Source organism: Periplaneta americana, chromosome 13, assembly GCF_040183065.1.
Source record: "Periplaneta americana isolate PAMFEO1 chromosome 13, P.americana_PAMFEO1_priV1, whole genome shotgun sequence".
In the NCBI taxonomy this organism is placed as follows: Eukaryota; Metazoa; Arthropoda; class Insecta; order Blattodea; family Blattidae; genus Periplaneta; species Periplaneta americana.
The window spans coordinates 85,723,707-85,742,663 of NC_091129.1; the positions used below are offsets into that span (position 1 = coordinate 85,723,707).

An 18,957-nucleotide genomic window follows, 5' to 3' on the forward strand; every position below is an offset into this window, starting at 1 on the left:
GTCCTTTATTCTGAGGTGACTCTATATCCACTAATTTGCTGTTTATAATACACAGTGATCCATATCCGTTATTTTTACATAAAATTGATTTCCACTTCCATTTTGCACGTTCAGTAACCGGTGTACTTGATGTCTCATTAATTCTCTGCAACATTTTCTAAATTAATTTGAGGGCTTCTGGCATCTCTTGCTCTGACTTTTCTAACCGTGTAATAGTTTCAGACACAGTTTGAAAATATATTTGTATGAAAACCAAATTACTCGTCAATACCTTCAAATCCAGAGCGTTTTCCTTTGTGTATTTCTAGGCATTCATTCTACAGTACCCCCACCCACTGTACGCTTTACCACTATACTCAGAACGCCGTTATGCGGATTTCCCACTGAACTGCTCTATCGGGTCCGAAGTCTCGAAGCCAGGTATTAACAATGAAGACAAGTCTGCAGGCAGAAAGCTCGTACTTTACGTTGTTTCTCCAACGTTCTAGTATTCGTATCATTTGAAAACCGCATATCTTTTCAGTGAATATTCTCATTATCATCATCATCATCTACTTCAAGGTGGACCGATTCCGATCCGTTCCGACTCAGAGGTCGTCTTCCCATCGTAGTCGTGGTCGGCCAATACTTCGTGTTCCTTTTGGTTTGTATTTGTAAAGGCATGTAGCTGGTCTTGATAGTGTCATTCTTTGTATACGTTGGAAGTATTTTTTATTTTATTTTCTCGAATCATACAAAGTCAGATATATGCAGCTTATCTCGTATGACATCATTCCGTACTTGGTCTCTTAGAGTATATCCAGCTAGCTAACGTAAGAATTTCTTTTCCGATATTTCATCCATTCTCTTATCTTTGGTATTCATGGTTCAATTTTCTGATCCATACATTAATACAGGTAAAGCCATTGTTTTGTAGAATTTAAGTAATGTTTCCTTTCTAACTTTATTTTTCAATGTTCTTTTGATCGTTCCGCACAAGTTCTGAAACTTGTGTACTTTATGTTCAATATCTCCTTGATGGATAGATGAAATTTCGCATCCTAGATAATTAAAACTTCGAACCTGTTCAATGGCTTTATTATTTATTAGCCTATTATTTTTCATCTTATGCTGTATTTACCTTGAAAAGCTATGCATTTTGTTTTATCAGTTGAAGTTTCTAAATTATATTGTGACATTATTTTGTTAAGCTGATAAGCTGATGTCTTCGGTTTCTTCAAAAATGACTTGGTCATCAGCAAATAAAACTGTATCTAAAATTGTTTTACCTACCTTAAAATGATGTCTTAGGTGAGCTTGCCAATCTACTACAGCCGCGTCTATGTATATATTAAATAGTGTGGGCAACAGTGGACAACCCTGTCTTACTCCTAAATTAACTGTTTCTATTTCAGAGCATTTGTGCATCCCTCTGTCAATGCTGATGACCGTGTCTTTAAATACCGCCTTTATCATTGATATGAAATGAAGGGAATATATTTTATTTCCCATAATGTACCATAAATTCTCACGGAGTACCTCATCGAAAGCCTTAACATACTCTATAAATAGCATATGGGCCTCTAAATTAAATTCTCTTCTCTTCTGTATAAGTTGTAGAACCGACAATCAGTAGAGGATCTTCCTTCCTAAGTCCGTGCTGTTCTTCTGCTAGCATGTGTTCAGAAATTACATTTAACCGCCTAGTCAAAATTTTAGCCAACATTTTATATCCTGTGTTTAATAAGCTAAAATTGCTCTATAGTTATTACAATCTTTCCTGTCGCCGTTTTTAAAAATTGGCATTATAATTCCTTGTCTCCATTCATTAGGTATTTGAACAGTGTACCATATTCTCATTAAGTCTAATTACTGAGAAGATGTATACCACTCATTTCCAACTGGCCAACCTGTGACGTCGAAGAGCGTTTTCCCTCTCGGAGCAAAGCCAATAGAACACTTGAAGGATATCGATGTTGTCTCCGTTATTCAAACATTTCCATCCCTTCTACTGCCACTTCGCCTACTTTGCTCTTATAGCTATGCTTTCCCTCTCAAGAAGCTCAAGAGTAGAGACGTGTGACGTCACGAGGCAGTAGCTGAAAACGCCTGATGTATACGATACAACGGAACTCGTACTGCACTTCTAGAACATCATATTCTACTTAGTATCAGTTCCCATTTTCCTGTCAGATTTGTATTTTCCATGAAATAATAACTTTTCAACCTTCCTTTTCAGGATGGACGTCAACTCCACTGTCTTCGAAACAGTAGCAAATAAAATGCTACAATTCGGATGGTTGGACTTCACCCTGTTCACACTTATGTTGACTTTGTCTATATTGATTGGAATATACTTCGGATTTTGGGGTAAGAAAGAAGACACCCCAAAGGAGTACCTCCATGGGGGGAAGAAGATGAGTACGGCGCCAGTGGCTGTCTCTCTTATGTCGAGGTAATTAAACAGGAAATGCTTCATGATTCAATAAAATTCCATAAGCGTTCGATAATTGAATTGTTTACAATTTAAATTTTCGTTATGCTATCCGTTGTATTTGAATTATTATTTGCATTCCCCATACCTCAGATCTGCATAAAGATATTAAAAATAATGTGGAGTTCGTAGAAGATGCAAAGTTAATTGTGTTAACGTGCGGTGGAAATGAACTCGAAAGTTATGACCCATCTTGTAATTATAAACAGTTAAGTTAAAGTATTCGATTATTAAACAGAATATAAATTTGGATAGCTTAAGGAAGTTCCTTTATAGCTTGCCAGTAACAAATTGCTGCCATCTCCAAATAGTAATCATGCTCTAATGAAATAATAATAATAATAATAATAATAATAATGATAATAATAATCTAATACAAGTGGCCTTAAATATAATAACAAGGATTAATTAAGCAGTTAACATTACAAAATATAATTAAGCTCCGTTTGAAATTGTCAGTTAAAATAATACACTTAATATGATAATTTTTGCATATGATGTGATATAAATTCAAAATAAAAACAATAAATTAAGGGGTTAGGTACAGCTTATAACAATACAATTTTTTGGAAATATTCAACATTTGTTTCATTCATAACTATATCCTGTGCAATAATGAAAATTGATATGTACAAACACTGTCCTGCTATATGAAAAATAAAAAGCTTTCTTTTACGATTAAAAAATATTATTTATATATATTATTTTAAAATGCAATAACTTATGGGGGCAGTTTACTGTGCGTGCAGTGATGAAGCGTTTCCCTCATAACTCATAAACTTGTTAACTTTTTCATGTTCTCTTCCTTTTATTTTATTGCTGAAACTCATGTTTACAATATCAGGCTCTTTCAACTACATTCCCTAATAAATGATTTTTTTTTATTTTGTGTTAAAAGAAAATAGTGATATTTGACAATTTTTAAGTGAATTTATTTTTTATCATACATTATACCAAAGGTAGAGAAGTGAAATTCAATCATATTGTAAATATGACATGCATAAATCCACACAAAAAATTGCAGCACCGAATGTTGGATAGTTTTTTAGTCATGAGTGAAACGCTTCATCACTGCACAGTGAATTTTATTTTGAAAAAAAATACATATAAATAATTTTTCTTTGAATCTTAAAAATAAATATATATTTTTTTCATATAGCAGAAGTACAGTGTTTTACACAAACTAATTTTCATTATTGTACAAGATACAGTAATGGAGGAAAAAAATGTGGAATATTTCCAAAATTTTACTGCTGTAAACTATAGTTCACCCCTTAAAAATAAGGATTTATAAATTACAAAATTTATCCCGAGATTATAATTTTAACATTGAATTAAGGAATCAAAGGAAGAAAAAACAGAATACGATCAAAAATACTTTTAAACAATAAGGTAACGTACTAGTAAAGAAGTTTCAACATTTTAATTATCTGAGATGAACTGTAACATACAAACGAAGAAAAAGAATAAGCATAAACCAAGTCAATTTCAACACATTGGTGCGGTGGCAGCAAATACATTAAAAGTAATAAAAACTGTAAGGGAAACAAATCTAAAACATCTATAAAACAATGGCTGTTCCGGTATTATTACATGGTTTTGAAACATGGTTCCTTAAGAAAGAGAGATTAGAATCCTATACAAGCAGCAAAAATATGATGCCTTTCAATAATAAAAGGGTGTATTGGACTGTACCAAATTCAAAATGAAGATATGTGAAAACATTCTAATATATGTCCCATGAATGAAACATTACAACGTACAAGAAAAGTGGAAAAATCATTTTTTAAGAATGGATAAAACCCGCATTTCACTACATACATACATACATACATACATACATACATATATACATACATACATACATACATACAGAGTGTTTCCGAGGTGGTGTTACAAACTTTCAGGGATGATGGCGAAGGGCACATGTATCAATTTGAGATAAGGAACCCTGGTCCGGAAATGACAGAGTCGAAAGTTACAAGCAAAAATATTTGTGTGGAAATTAAATAATTCTATTCCTTTGTACACCTTATTTATGTGTATTTATCTGTACATCTTACACATACTGTATTCGTCTGATGTTGTTTACGTTGTCTAGTTACAGTATTTCATTCAGTGCGCTGTCTGAGAGATGGGGACAGGAAACTACACTAAAGCAATGCAGATAGCGTAATGTGTAATAGACCTGGTGGTCCTGATATGCACGTCTGTAGACAGCAGTGTATGTGTACAAATTGCAGTGTCCAGTCGATCAGTCCTAGTGAAATGGAGGAGTAAACGAGAGCGGAATAAGCAGACCTGATTTTCGAATACGGATGAGCCAATGGGAACAGTAGACAAGCTCACAGATTGTATCTGGTCAAAGTACACACGTAGAAGACATCCGGCCCATACTATCTTTCCATGACTGTTCCAAAGGTTAAGGGAAGGAGGGCACGTGGTGGCAAATTACAATTCCATTTCCACACAACTATTTTTGCTTAAAACTTTCGACTCAGTCATTTCCGGACCATGGTTCCTTATCTAAAAATGATACATGTGCCCTTCGCCATCATCCCTGAAAGTTTGTAACACCATCTCGGAAACACTCTGTGTATGAACCTTCTGGCTAAAGAGATGTAGGAAGACATGCAAGAAGATGGCTCAAATCGTGAGGCTGGAACAGGAGAGCTCTCCTAATCCTTGAAGAGTTGTTGATGAAGATGATCGTGGTAATTTTTAAAAAATTAATTTATTTATATACTACACAAAAGTGACCAGTATCTCTCAATCTTTTTTACAGACAATGCAGTTTTCAAATGGTAAGCTAAGTTAAAGAGTCATTTCAAAAGTTAGACCTTGAAAATTAGAATTTATAAGCAGTTACATTCCGGGTTGTTCTGTGTGGTTGTGAAACTTGAACTCTCACTTTGAGAGAGGAACAGAGGCTAAAGATATTTGAGAATAAGGTGCCTAGGAAAGTAATTGTGGCTAAGAGGGATGAAGTTGCAGGAGAATGGAGAATTACACGCATTGTATTCATCACATAACATAATTATGAACATTAAATGCAGGCAATTGAGATGCGCAGGGCATGTAGCACGTAAGGGCAAACCCAAAAATGCATGTAGAGTGTTATTTAGAATACCGGAGGGAAAGAGACCTTTGGGGAGACCGAGACGTAGATGAGAGGATAGTATAAAAATATATTTGAGGAGTGTGGAATATGATAGTAGTGATTGCATTAATCTTGCTCATGATAGGGACCGATGGCAGGTTTATGTGAGGGCAGCAATGAACCTCCGGGTTCTCTAAAAGTTATTTGTAAGTCGGTAAGTCATAGATCTTTTGAAAGGAACATGAAACTTTTAAATCAGCATTGTATTATCTGAATAAGTGTGGGTATACATGATTTTTCATGAGTGGAAAAATTTGAATTGAACAAAATTCAGGACTTGGGCAGGATGTATTGTACACAAATATGAGGAGATATTCCTAGCTCAGTTTGGCGATTACTTGGTGTTACTTTTACCACCAAATTTTGTCGAAGATATAACGAGTCGTCATATCGTTACTCTCAATGGTATTAAAGTGCTCACAGATATTAAACCTGAGACAAAATTAAAAATAAATCCAAATATTAACTGTTTTACAAATTAATTATTTCCATTTTCAAAAATATTACTCACTACCCTGTGACTCTGCAAAGAACTGCACATTGCATATCTTCAAATTTTAAAATCTGATTGTTCACAAATTTAATCAATCAATTCTATTTTTCTTTTCAGCTTGCTCTCAGGTATTATGATGATGGGAATCCCAACAGAAATTTACCTTTACGGGACACTGTACTGGGTGGGACTCATCAGCATCTTTCCCTTGGGTGTGATCACAGACTTCTTTTACTTACCTGTGTTCTACGAGCTCCAGCTCACTTCTACATATGAGGTGAGCAAAATAAATATGTAGTGTCTTGTTGTTTTCCCATTACGGGCATTAGAAAGGACCTTATTGTGATTCTGAAGAAGTTCCAATTACAGATTTATACTGTAATATACGTTCTGTGCACAACTAATATTGTCTGCGATAAGTCATTTCTTCTAAAGTATTATATTGATTTAGTGCAAATGCCATGTATATGTGTATGTATATAGACGAATCAATATACTCAGGCCAGATGAAGAAGAAATTTAAAATTTAAATAAAAATATATATATTTGAAATATATATATTTGAAATATATGTTTAACTCGTGCTTATGGCAGTTATAGTTATTATGATATAATACTACAAGTGACAAGGGACCTAATTAAAATTTATGTAATAATTGAGTAAAAAACACTAACTAAATGTAAAAGAAAAATGTATATATGAAGTTGTTGTTTAGTCAACTGTCTGAACCTTACAAGTGATATCAAGAAGGTACTATTTATGAGACAACTAGGCCAGAAGATAATTGGGTAGAGTGGCCAGTTCCTTTCCTCCACCACTGCATACATCGCCCACTAGCTACATATTACACTAGTCAGACTTCAGATGCATTCAAACAAATTGTTCTTCCTCTGACACATATCGTCAAGCGAGATGTACTGCCTGGTAATAGATGTACATATCAGCTAGAACCTCAATCAGAGGATTATATATGAAGAAAGGTAAATAATAGACAATTCAAATTTAAAGATATGATATAATATTTCTTTCTCTTACTGAAAATATTTTTAAATTTACTTAATTCTGGATTTATTTAATGAGCTGATTTAATGGTCATAGCCCATAACATGACGAATAAATTTTCCCCTATTTTGAATTGTATTTTGATTCAAATAAGAGAGGTAAGATACTTCACCCAGAATTTGAAATGTTTCTATGCCATATTTATACTTACAGCGATTTTTATGAAAAGGTTTAACAAAGAACAATTGTGATTTTGTTCAATATTAATAGCACAAAAATGTGAAGAAGAAAAATAAGTAGTTAAAATATGCAGTTATCAACAGATTTCAGACAACTGACTAACTGGGATCCAGATTTTGAATTGTATTTTGATTCAAGTAAGAAAAGTAGTATACTTCACCCAGAATTTGAAATGTTTCTATGCCATATTTATACTTACAGCGATTTTTATGAAAAGGTTTAACAGAGTTAAATTGCGATTTTGTTCAATACTTTTAGCACAAAATCTGAAGAAGAAAAACAAGTAGTTAAAACATGCAGTTTTCAATAGAATTCAGACAACTGACTAACTGGGATCCAGAAGTGAGAAAGGTAGTATACTTCACCCAGAATTTGAAATGTTTCTATGCCATATTTATACTTACAGCGATTTTTATGTAAAGGTTTAACAGAGTTAAATTGCGATTTTGTTCAATACTTTTAGCACAAAATCTGAAGAAGAAAAACAAGTAGTTAAAACATGCAGTTTTCAATAGAATTCAGACAACTGACTAACTGGGATCCAGAAGTGAGAAAGGTAGTATACTTCACCCAGAATTTGAAATGTTTCTATGCCATATTTATACTTACAGCGATTTTTATGTAAAGGTTTAACAGAGTTAAATTGAGATTTTGTTCAATACTTTTAGCATAAAAATCTGAAGAAGGAAAACAAGTAGTTAAAATATGCAGTTTTCAATAGAATTCAGACAACTGACTAACTGGGATCCAGAAGTAAGAAAGGTAGTACACTTCACCCAGAATTTGAAATGTTTCTATGCCATATTTATGCTTAAAGCAATTTTTGTGAAAAGGTTTAACAGAGTTAAATTGTGATTTTGTTCAATACTAATAGCAAAAAAATCTGAAGAAAAAAAACAAGTAGTTAAAATATGCTGTTATCAATAGAGTTCAGACAACTGACTAACTGGGATCCAGAAGTAAGAAAGGTAGTATACGTCACCCAGAATTTGAAATGTTTCCGTGCCATATTTATACTTACAGCGATTTTTATGAAAAGGTTTAACAGAATTAAATTGCGATTTTGTTCAGTACTATTAGCACAAGAATCTGAAGAAGAAAAACAAGTAGTTAAAATATGCAGTTATCAATAGAGTTCAGACAACTGACTAACTGGGATTGACAATGTAGGCTTTGGCCTACTCGTGAAATGCCAGTTGAATTCTGTTGTCGGCTTAGTGCAACAACCGGTAATGGAAAGCCATGCAGTGTGTCCTTTGCCGGGTTTAAATCTAACTACAGGCCGAGAAAACCCACGCTCTGTCAGTTAAAAAAAAAAAAAAAAAAAAAACAGCCTCGTGGATCGGTAAGAATGCCGCTAACTTACGTTTGATTCACTCTATGTTTTAATTAACCCTCTAACCCAAAACAAACACAATCAAACTAGTTTCATTTTCGATGTATTATTGCACTATCTGCTTGCTTTTCACAGTATCTTCAGCTACGGTTCAGCCCTAAATTACGGGTGATGGCGTCCGTTCTATCGACAATCGGCCTGATACTCTACATCCCCATCGTTACGTATGTGCCGGCATTGGCATTTAGTCAAGGTAAGAACCACAATTGTATTGACTATACATCAATAGTTACAGTTTTACTGCTAATGCGCCACAATCACAACGACCACCATAACTATCTTCAACATTAATAAACATTAAACAATTTTAATATAAATTAATATCAGTATTAAAAATTAATAGAAAATCAATGTGAGAACAATAATAAGTATTCACGAAAATATCTTAAGAACAAGAATAAGTACCAAAATAATATATTATTCCACACTGTGCGATGTACACGTGTGTGACAATTTATTTCAGTGAGCGGTCTGAACATCCACATCATAAGTCCGGTCATCCTGATAATCTGCGTATTCTACACCATGCTGGTAAGTCTGTCTTGTCATTCTTAGGCTCCTAAATTGTGTCTCAATATAAGGCAATAATTCCAAATGATCACTTGATACAGGTTAGTTGCCACCAACATTACGAAGCTGATTTCATAAAATTGCATATGTCGCTTTAATTGTTTACCTTTATTGTATTCAATTGTACTTACTCGACCGAGGCCAGTGGAGTCCTGCATTTCGGAGCCGTGGCGCTACTGCTCCTGCATTCGTAATACCGCATTGGGGTAGTTCACATTGGTCGAGTAATAATCACATTATAAGGAGTCTTGTGTATGAACAAATATTTAAATCGAACTTACATAACTTACTGAAAATGACTCTCACAATCTTGGTAACTTGTATAATGACGGAGCAGATTTCGACTAATATGTCTATGTGTAGGACCTATACAAGGATAGGAAGGATATAAAATTATTACACAAGCAATAACGTATACTGAAATTAAATAAAAGTAAAACTAATATAATAATGCCGTTTACATGATTAAGGTGAAATACATATAAAGAATAAATTTAAAAATAAAAAAACTGAATGAAATTATGTAATTTCAATAACCTCGTATGAGTAAATATATAAAAAACAAGAGCATTAATTAATGAAAGGAGGATATAATAACTTAAAAATTTACATACAAGAAGAAAATGAAACAATCAGCCACTATACTATAGATGTGAGAATAAACTAATGGTAAAAATTTACGGAAGTACAATGAATAAAATAAATTAAAATTTAATAGGACAATAAATAAATAGATTTAACGGCAAGTAAAATTATTATTATTATTATTATTATTATTATTATTATTATTAGATCAGTAAATAAGCAAACCCAAAATAGAGGAAACACGCATCAAACTATTCATCTAAGCAACCACCAATTCATCAGATCAAACAACTAGCCATTCATACACGAACCGAACGAAAATTAATTCATCTATGCAACCAAACACCTACAGTAATATTACCCAACCAGATAATGAACTAAACTATCAACAAAGATTTATCTAATTTGAAACACACACGCAAACGAAGATGCAAATCAGCAAAGTCACAAACTAATCAATGAACAAATTTAACACTAAATAATAAACCAGGGAAACTATCAAAAAAGAAATAAAATAATCAAGTAAACTAAGTAAACAACAATGTATGTAGTTAAACAAACAACCCAATAATGAGCAATAAACCAGAGAAATTATCAATAAAGGACTTATCTAATCAATCAACAAAATAATCAGTCATCAAAACAACTAACCAATAAATCAAGCAAACAAAAATAAAGAATAAAGCAGAGATAATGTCATCAAAGAATACAGTTAATCAGAGAAATAAGTTAGACGAACGAAGGAACAACCGACTAATCATACAATTAAAAATAAATAATAACATAGGGAAACTATCGGCAAAGGATTTGCTCAATAGACGAACAAACGTACAAATCAATGAAATCACTCAGAAATAAACACAGCAATAAAAAGTCAGAATAATTATAAAAAATTAGCTTATCTAATAAATAAAACCTAACCAACCAAAGGAACAACTCACCCATTTAACAATAATCAAAATAGCAGAGAAATTATAAAGAAGAGATTAATTTATCCTGACAAACTAACTAATCAATTATTAATTTACAAACTAATAATGTCAATAACAATCAATCAACCCAACAATAAATAGAAAAATGAACAAACATTTAAATAATCAGAGAAATGAAGTAATCAACGAATAAATGAAGAAATTTAACAATTAGTAACCACATCAATAAACAGTAAACCAGATAAATAGATCAACAAAATATTAATGTAATCAGAAAAAGACTTACTAACCATTAAACAATCCAACATTAAAAATAAATCAGAGAAACTGTCAACATATGATTAATAATATGAGATAAATGAATAAATCAACGAAACAACTAATCAATCAAACAATAAAAGAAGAAACAGTGCGCAAGAGAAACTATTATAACAATAATGTAATTATGTCAAGTGTTACTAAACAACCCAACAATAAAAAATAAAACATACCAATTTATTATCAAATAAGGATTCATCTACTCAGACAAAGAAACAAAGTAACTAATCGAATAAGTAACTAACCAGTCAATAAAAATGACTACAAAGACATAAACCAATATTTCATAATTGTAATCAAATAAAAAACAGAAATTTAAATATTTCTCCCACTTCATGAATAACTCACTGAGTATAAAGACAGGAGGACGAAATTTTGGACGATCAAGGAAAATATGGAAGGGGTTCAATACAGCTATAGGCCAGAACAGGGGATATTTCTAGGCCATTAGTGTTGTAACATTTTTATTTAATTTCATTTTTTAAATATTTGAGGCGCTCGGCGCACAAATGGCCCAACACACAAAATTTTATTTTCACTTTATCTCTTTGCATTACTCGACCAAGGCCAGTGGAGTCCTGCAGCCCGGAGCCTTGGCGCTACTACTCCTGCGTTCGTATACGCACGAAAACATGACGACCTTCCCTCATACCCTTCACCAGTTAACTGCAGGCACGCGCAAGGGATAAACCCTTAGCCGAGTTGCCAATTCTTGAAGTCATTGTGATTTGCGAACGTTTTTCAAACTGTGTTACGTGAAACCGCGAATTTCAGCGAGACTATTAGGCCTATCTTATATCTTAATTTATAATTACTAAAGCAAAATTGGTATAAAAATGAGCAAACTTATTTTAAAAACACTTTATATTTATATTTTCACTAACATGTTTTGCCTAAATAAACAAACAAATGCAGCATTATATAATAAGTGTTAAATTCTCATGTTATTGAATTTCCAGAATTTTATACTTAATTAAGGATGTTGCGCTGGTAAAATTTTCGGAAACTGTGATAATTGAATAACAATAATTTTATAGTACAAGAGAGTAAAATTAGATTTTATCCGCTTCGCTTTGGGTGTTTACTCTAGTGTGCTATACAATATTTTATTAATTACTGGTATGTAAATTTAATTTTAAATTGTAGGTCTTTTCTTTGTAATGTGTTGTTGGCGAAGAAGTTCGTATATATACTTTTTAATTAATGCTAATATGTTGGTTGTCATGTAGAGAGTGATTTAAGTGCTGTAAGTAGACAACTTTTAAGCACTGCTGTGAATAATGTCATTATTTAGGTCGCTAAGGACGGTGAAATAAAGACCAGTTTAGATACCAGTCATGGATAAATGTATTCCTTTCACATCATTTTTTCATAACACGAAAATCATATTAAAGCACAAAAGAATATATTTGTTTCTCTGCCAGTTTAGTTGCTGATTCGATGCAAATTTTCTGTAGGCCTAAGGAACGTTATAAGATACGAAATATGATTTAATTAAGGGGGCATATACACTTCTTATACCTTAAAATTCTATTATGTAAAATATAGGCTTAATATAAAATTTAAATTTCTACACCAAGTTCATTCAGGTAAAACAACTTGTATTAATTTTTTTTTAGTTATTTAACGACACTGTATCAATTACTAGGTTATTTAGTGTCGATGGGATTGGTGATAGCAAAATGGTATTTGGAGAGATGAAGCCATAGATTACCTGACATTCGCCTTACTGTTGAGAAAAACCTCGGAAAAACCCCAATCAAATAAATCAGTCAAAGCGGGAACTGAACCCACGCCCGAGTGCAACTTCGGATCGGCAGTCAACTCAGCCAACTGAGCTACGCCAGTGCCTCTGTATTAGTTCTGAAGTTAAGATTTTTAATGTAAAGTGCGGCATTGGCTATAATAGCTATTAAGTGGAAAACGGCATGAGCTTTTTTTTCTTCTTCTTCGCAAACTATATTCCTTAAAAACCCTTTTCCTGGTAATTCCGAAAGTGCTGGATAGAATCGAATGAAATTGTTTCTGCATTCTTAAACATAATGTACAAATCAGGTCATAATATTTCCGCAAGTTTATTTGCTGTTGGCAATATCTCTTTCGCGTACTGTTCACATACTGTTCGACGAAGTAAATCACGCATAAAATCGTCTATCTTACCGAATTCTGTTTTAGTTTATTTTCTCTTTAGTTGGTAAACCGTAATTCTTAATTTATATGCCCCATATAGATTTTTTTACCAACTCCGCCGGTTGCGTCCGATGATAAGTGATTAAGATTTGTACTTATCAAACTGCCTTAACTTTCAATTACTCCATGGATAGAATTTCTAACGGTAGACACAATTTTAACACTTTGTTTTCTTAGCTACGCTCCTCTGCAATTAAGATATTCTGCTTTCTTCGACGGTGTTATTTGTTCTTGTCGTGATCTTCAGGTGAATCAGGAGGCCTGACTGCGGATCATCTGCTCCAACACTCATTAATCATGGCCGGAATAATTTCGACATATTGAAGCGCACAACGGAATAAAACAACACGTCGACAAATGTCTAAAAAGACACTGCGAACGGGTGAAACCCAACAGGTAGAGGCAATGATTTAAATTTGGCAATGCTGGGATCCATTGTATTTCTGCCACGCGGCTAGGGGTTGAGTAGAGGATGGGGGTTTATGAGGGATTACCAATTCCAAGAAGAGAGGCCGTCATGTTTCCGAGTCAAGTATAATACTGCATCGCGTTAGTTCACATAACGCCCGCGGTTCCACTCGCCTCGGTCGAGTAATAATAGTGCGCGAAATGCGATACACAAACGAAACTTGTGCTAAAATCTTATGGAAAAACTGGGAATGATGACTAGGCCGATTTACACTTCGAAGAATACAATATGAGAGATCTTTAAAGCAATAAACTCAGTATGCAAATTTTGTGAGTTGGGCCATTTGTGCGCTTAGCGCCTTATTTATAGGATTTGTATTACTTATTTCTTCTTTAGTTATTTTATATATAGTGTTAATTACATAGGGGGATATAAATATAATTGTTTTATTTTTTCAGTTCCTATATTTGGTGATGATTATGATTATATTTTTAATTTATAGTACACATGAATATTTAGACATGTCTTGTTATGGCACAGGGCGGAATCAAAGCCGTAGTGTGGACGGACTTTCTACAAGGCCTTGTAATGATGGTGTCCATGGTAACCACCGTCACTCTAGGGGTCATTAACGTGGGCGGCTTTGGAGTTATATGGGAGAGAAGCCAACTTGGAGGTCGGATTAAAATCTTTGAGTAAGCAGCAAATGATTATCATCAGATGTCTTCTATCGTATATAGAGCTAAGACCACAATTTTGAAATTAGTTATTTGGTTGCAAGTTTTAAATTAAGTGACCCGATAAAAATCACAACACTAATATCTGTCGTTGCGATGACAAAACTTCAGACTTAACTTTTAAAGACAACGACTCTATTCACGTAAGTAATTATTGATATCACTAGTTTTAGTTAAGCAAACTTTTAGGCGTTCAGATTTAATGCATTGAAATCTTATTCACGGATTAATTACACCTTCAATGCCACACCCAGCTTCAAAAACATTATTAGTTGCTCCAGAAGTAGCAGTGACTCTAGTGCCAACAGTAAAAATTAGTTTTCGTGATACAAGAAGTAATGCGCATAGGAAAATGGTATCAGTGTAACAGAAGTAGTAGTGACTAATGACAATACGAGAAATAGTACTTGAAGTAGCAGTGACATTAGTGTCAATAGGAAAAATAGTAGTACTTGGGTAGCAACATAAAAAATAGTAGTAGTGATTGTAGTGACAATAGGGGTGAAGTGCTAGTGATTCAAGTAATGTTAGTGATTGTAGCCTCTATAGGGAAATACTACTTGCAGTAGAAGTTTTTTTATTGGGTTATTTTACGACGCTGTATCAACATCTAGGTTATTTAGCGTCTGAATGAAATGAAGGTGATAATGCCGGTGAAATGAGTCCGGGGTCCAGCACCGAAAGTTACCCAGCATTTGCTCGTACTGGGTTGAGGGGAAACCCCGGAAAAACCTCAACCAGGTAACTTGCCCCGATCGGGATTCGAACCCGGGCCACCTGGTTTCGCGGCCAGACGCGCTGAACGTTACTCCGCAGGTGTGGACGCGGTAGAAGTAGTAGTGACTGTAATAAAGGAAAATTCTAACGGTACAAGTAGTAGTAATGCCTGTAACAACAACATAGGAAATGGCAGTAGTGGTAAAAAAGTAGTAGTGCCTGTAGTGGCAATAGAGAATATATACTAGTGCCATCAGAAGTAGTAGTGACTGTAGTGATAAAAGGAGAAATACTACTTAGTGGTACAAGAAGTAGCAGTGACTTTAGTGCCAATACGAAAATAGAAGTAGTAACACAAAAAGTAGTAATACATAGATAAATATAATAATAGTATAAACAGTAGTGATTGTAGTTACAATAGGGGAAAATACTAGTGATACAAGAAGTGTTAATTATTGTAGTACCAATTAGAAAAATAATACTAGCGGTACAGGCAGTAATACTGTAGTGACTGTAGTGACAACAGGTGAAATTATATTAGTGGAGCAAGTAGTAGTGACTGTATTGACAATAGGGGAAATATACTAATAGTACAAGACGTAGTAGTAACTGGAGTAACAATAAGAGAAAGTACCAGCTGTACGAGAAGTAATAATGCCTGTAGTGACAGCAGGGGAATAGTAATAGTGGTACAAAAACTAGTAGTGCCTGTAGTGACAGTAGAAAAATATACTAGTGTCATCAGAAGTAGTAGTGACTGCAGTGACAATAGGAGAAATAGTACTTAGCGCTAAAAGAAGTAGCAGTGACTTTATTGTCAATAGAAAAAATAGTAGTAACACAAGAAGCAGTATTAACTGTACTGACATTAGGGATATGTACTACTGGAAAAAGCAGTAGTGATTATAGTGACAATAGGGGAAAACACTAGTGGCACAAGAAGTAATAGTGACTGTAGTGTCAACAGGAGAAATGGTAGGCCTACTAGTGGTACAACTAGTAATGACTGGAGTGACAATAGGAGAAATATACTAATGGTACAAGTAGTAGTGACAGTGACAATATTAGTATCGAAAATGGAAATAATAGTAGTAACTTTATTATGAAGTACTCCTATGATCCTATGAAATAATAATAATATATTATCTGCTTCCAGATTGAACCCTTCGCCTTTTGTAAGAATGAATTTCTGGAGTTCCATCATTGGTCATGGAGTCATGTTTATCGCCTTGGTATCTGTAAGCCAGTCCATGGTTCAGAAGTTTATGTCACTTCCGACATTAAGGAAAGCCCGAACGTAAGAATACTTTAAATTCTTTATTTGATTTTCTATTTTACGGAAATGCTTACAATTAAAATTTACAGAATTTTAATAATGAAATTTGAGGAACTTAGAGATGTTGCTGAAGAAGGTTTGTAAATATTTTATTATCGCTTCCACCTTCTCTTCAAAGAAGACGTACACAGCACTTGCTTCAAATAAGGGAGAAATTTGCAGTGTTTGACCAAAATCTGTCTTTATTACAGAAAATGATACATTTTAATTTTTCTTTTTTTGTGTACTATCGGAAACGGAATTGACGCCAAAGCACAAGATTTCCCTATATTTTTCAGGCAGTCATAGTCATTTATGGTCTGTCCCAGGAATCTATGGAGTGGAAAGACGAAATAAGACTTGTGCGCAAGTGGTAGTCTATGTGGGAGGCTAGGGCAAATGACCGCTCTCGGGTAGGTATTGGTTGTACGAAACTACCAATCGCTTGCAGAGAGGGGATCATTTCTGAACACACTGCAACGAGCATCTTACCCTTAGCGCCCTCGAGCTGATGCTGCCCGCAATACACTCCAGCACAGATAGACTCAGTCCGCACATGCGCCAAGTCACTCTACAGATACCTGGGAAGGACCATAGTTGGTCATTGCTTGGATTGTGCACACTGCATGGCGTTTGGTCACTTTTCTCATGTCCGACTCTAAAGTTATGGCTCTTGAAGGATTTAGGATGGGGAATTGAGTAACCTATCATATATAAACTTATAAATTGTAACTATTTTCCCAAACTGAGTGATTGCTGTATATCAGTCAAAATTCGAGGTGCCAAGGCTACAGGGTACGCAACATTGTAATGCTTTCTTCTTTAAGCGTTAATTTGTATTATGGTATGGCATGAGTTTCATTTTAGGATTTATTCTAATATAAAATTAAGTAGATTTGATAGGGGATATTACAGAAATCATTCTGTTACATACATCAAGTAAAGCTTGAAAGAGCGCATACATTGTGAAGTGAGCAATATATCCCAATCAGATAAGACGATAATGATAAGTGATTGCACACTGACATTACACACCGCATACCCAGTGATTCAAAAGATTATTCTCACACTGAAGAAAATTAGAGGGGGACAAAATATATCATTTTTCGGTCTCAAGACACGTCGTCCACAAACACAACGTCCAATCATATTCATGTTCACACATTCTTTTGATCATTGTATTTAAAGTCCACTTTTTCTAAAATCCATTTTGGTTTGGTCCACAGTTTTCATGTCCACTAATGTGATATCCATATTCTACAATATCCTGTAGTGTTCCTTTCCGCACCAATTAAAGAATGTATCTTCCGTTTGCATTAGTCCATCTGGTAACAAGTTATTTCTTTGGTCTGAAAACAGCTTATGACAATCGGGAAGATACACAAATTAGAAATAATCTTCGAAATCGTTTTACTTTTTATTTTGTGTCAGCGATTGATGTATTCAACATATTAGATAATCATGTAGGCTATATACTATTAAACCCGATGCGAACGAATAAGCGTTGTACATGCACAGAGCCTATGTAAGGGTGACAAAAGCTAGAGGAAGAAGGGCGAGGCCACATACGTTTGGATGCAAAATAAGGAATGTTTAAAAAAAGGTTCTGACATGTCAACAACACAGTAGAAAATTTCGTTAAGGTTGAAGTAACAGATTTGTCCCAAATTTTCACACATATCGCTTCAATTTGGAGGTGGTTAGAGGCCACCAGATTGGTAGAAGTAGGCCTAAGTAATTCAGACGGATCTTTTTACTTACAAAATATTGAATTTTTTATGTGTACATTAATATTTTAATGTTTTTTTAATGGCCTTATTTAAGAATGGACATATCTATTAGGCATTCTACAATTAAAAATTTCTTCTGTGGACTTCAGAAATTATGGACATCTCGTGGCCATTCAAGTAATGGGTATTCAAGAGTGGACGTAAAATATATGGACATTACTAAGTGGACAACGTGTTTGTGTTTCCATTTGTATAGTAGAAACCTGATGAAGCCCGTAATGTCAGTATATACATTGCGGTTGTAATCATACTTTGCATCTTACCTCCTACCACCACGATTGAATGAGAACATCCACAATTTTTTCCTCACATCAACTTTCTGAAAGAAGTTGTTTCGGTGTTATTACAAAATTTGCACTTATCGTACGTCAGCAGATGTGAGTGAAACGGGAGGAAATACCATCACATTTAACTCTTGCTCTAGAAGATTTTCTAAATCTCGCATATCCTGGGAGTTGGATCGGAAAAAGAAATCCCATTGAATGGCCAGCGCGCTCCCCTGATTTTATGCCTCTTGATTACATCTGTTGGAGACACGTCTTAAGCTCCACGTTGGTGCAAGACCCAGATACACTACTAGTCAGTATACTTGTAGCAAATAATGTGATTCGAGAGGTGTCTGAGATATT

General features: G+C 34.2%; 1 protein-coding gene across 1 annotated transcript in view; it reads left to right on the forward strand.

The window, feature by feature from the left end:
* Nucleotides 1-18,957, forward strand: part of LOC138712078 (sodium-coupled monocarboxylate transporter 2-like) — a 47,496-nt gene that overhangs the window by 5,641 nt on the left and 22,898 nt on the right. Inside the window, exons 2-7 of the mRNA XM_069843470.1 lie at nt 2,219-2,434; nt 6,244-6,403; nt 8,841-8,958; nt 9,229-9,296; nt 14,310-14,464; nt 16,380-16,520. Coding sequence (XP_069699571.1) covers nt 2,220-2,434; nt 6,244-6,403; nt 8,841-8,958; nt 9,229-9,296; nt 14,310-14,464; nt 16,380-16,520 — 857 coding nt within the window. The 5' untranslated portion in view covers nt 2,219. The remainder of the gene's footprint in view (nt 1-2,218; nt 2,435-6,243; nt 6,404-8,840; nt 8,959-9,228; nt 9,297-14,309; nt 14,465-16,379; nt 16,521-18,957) is intronic.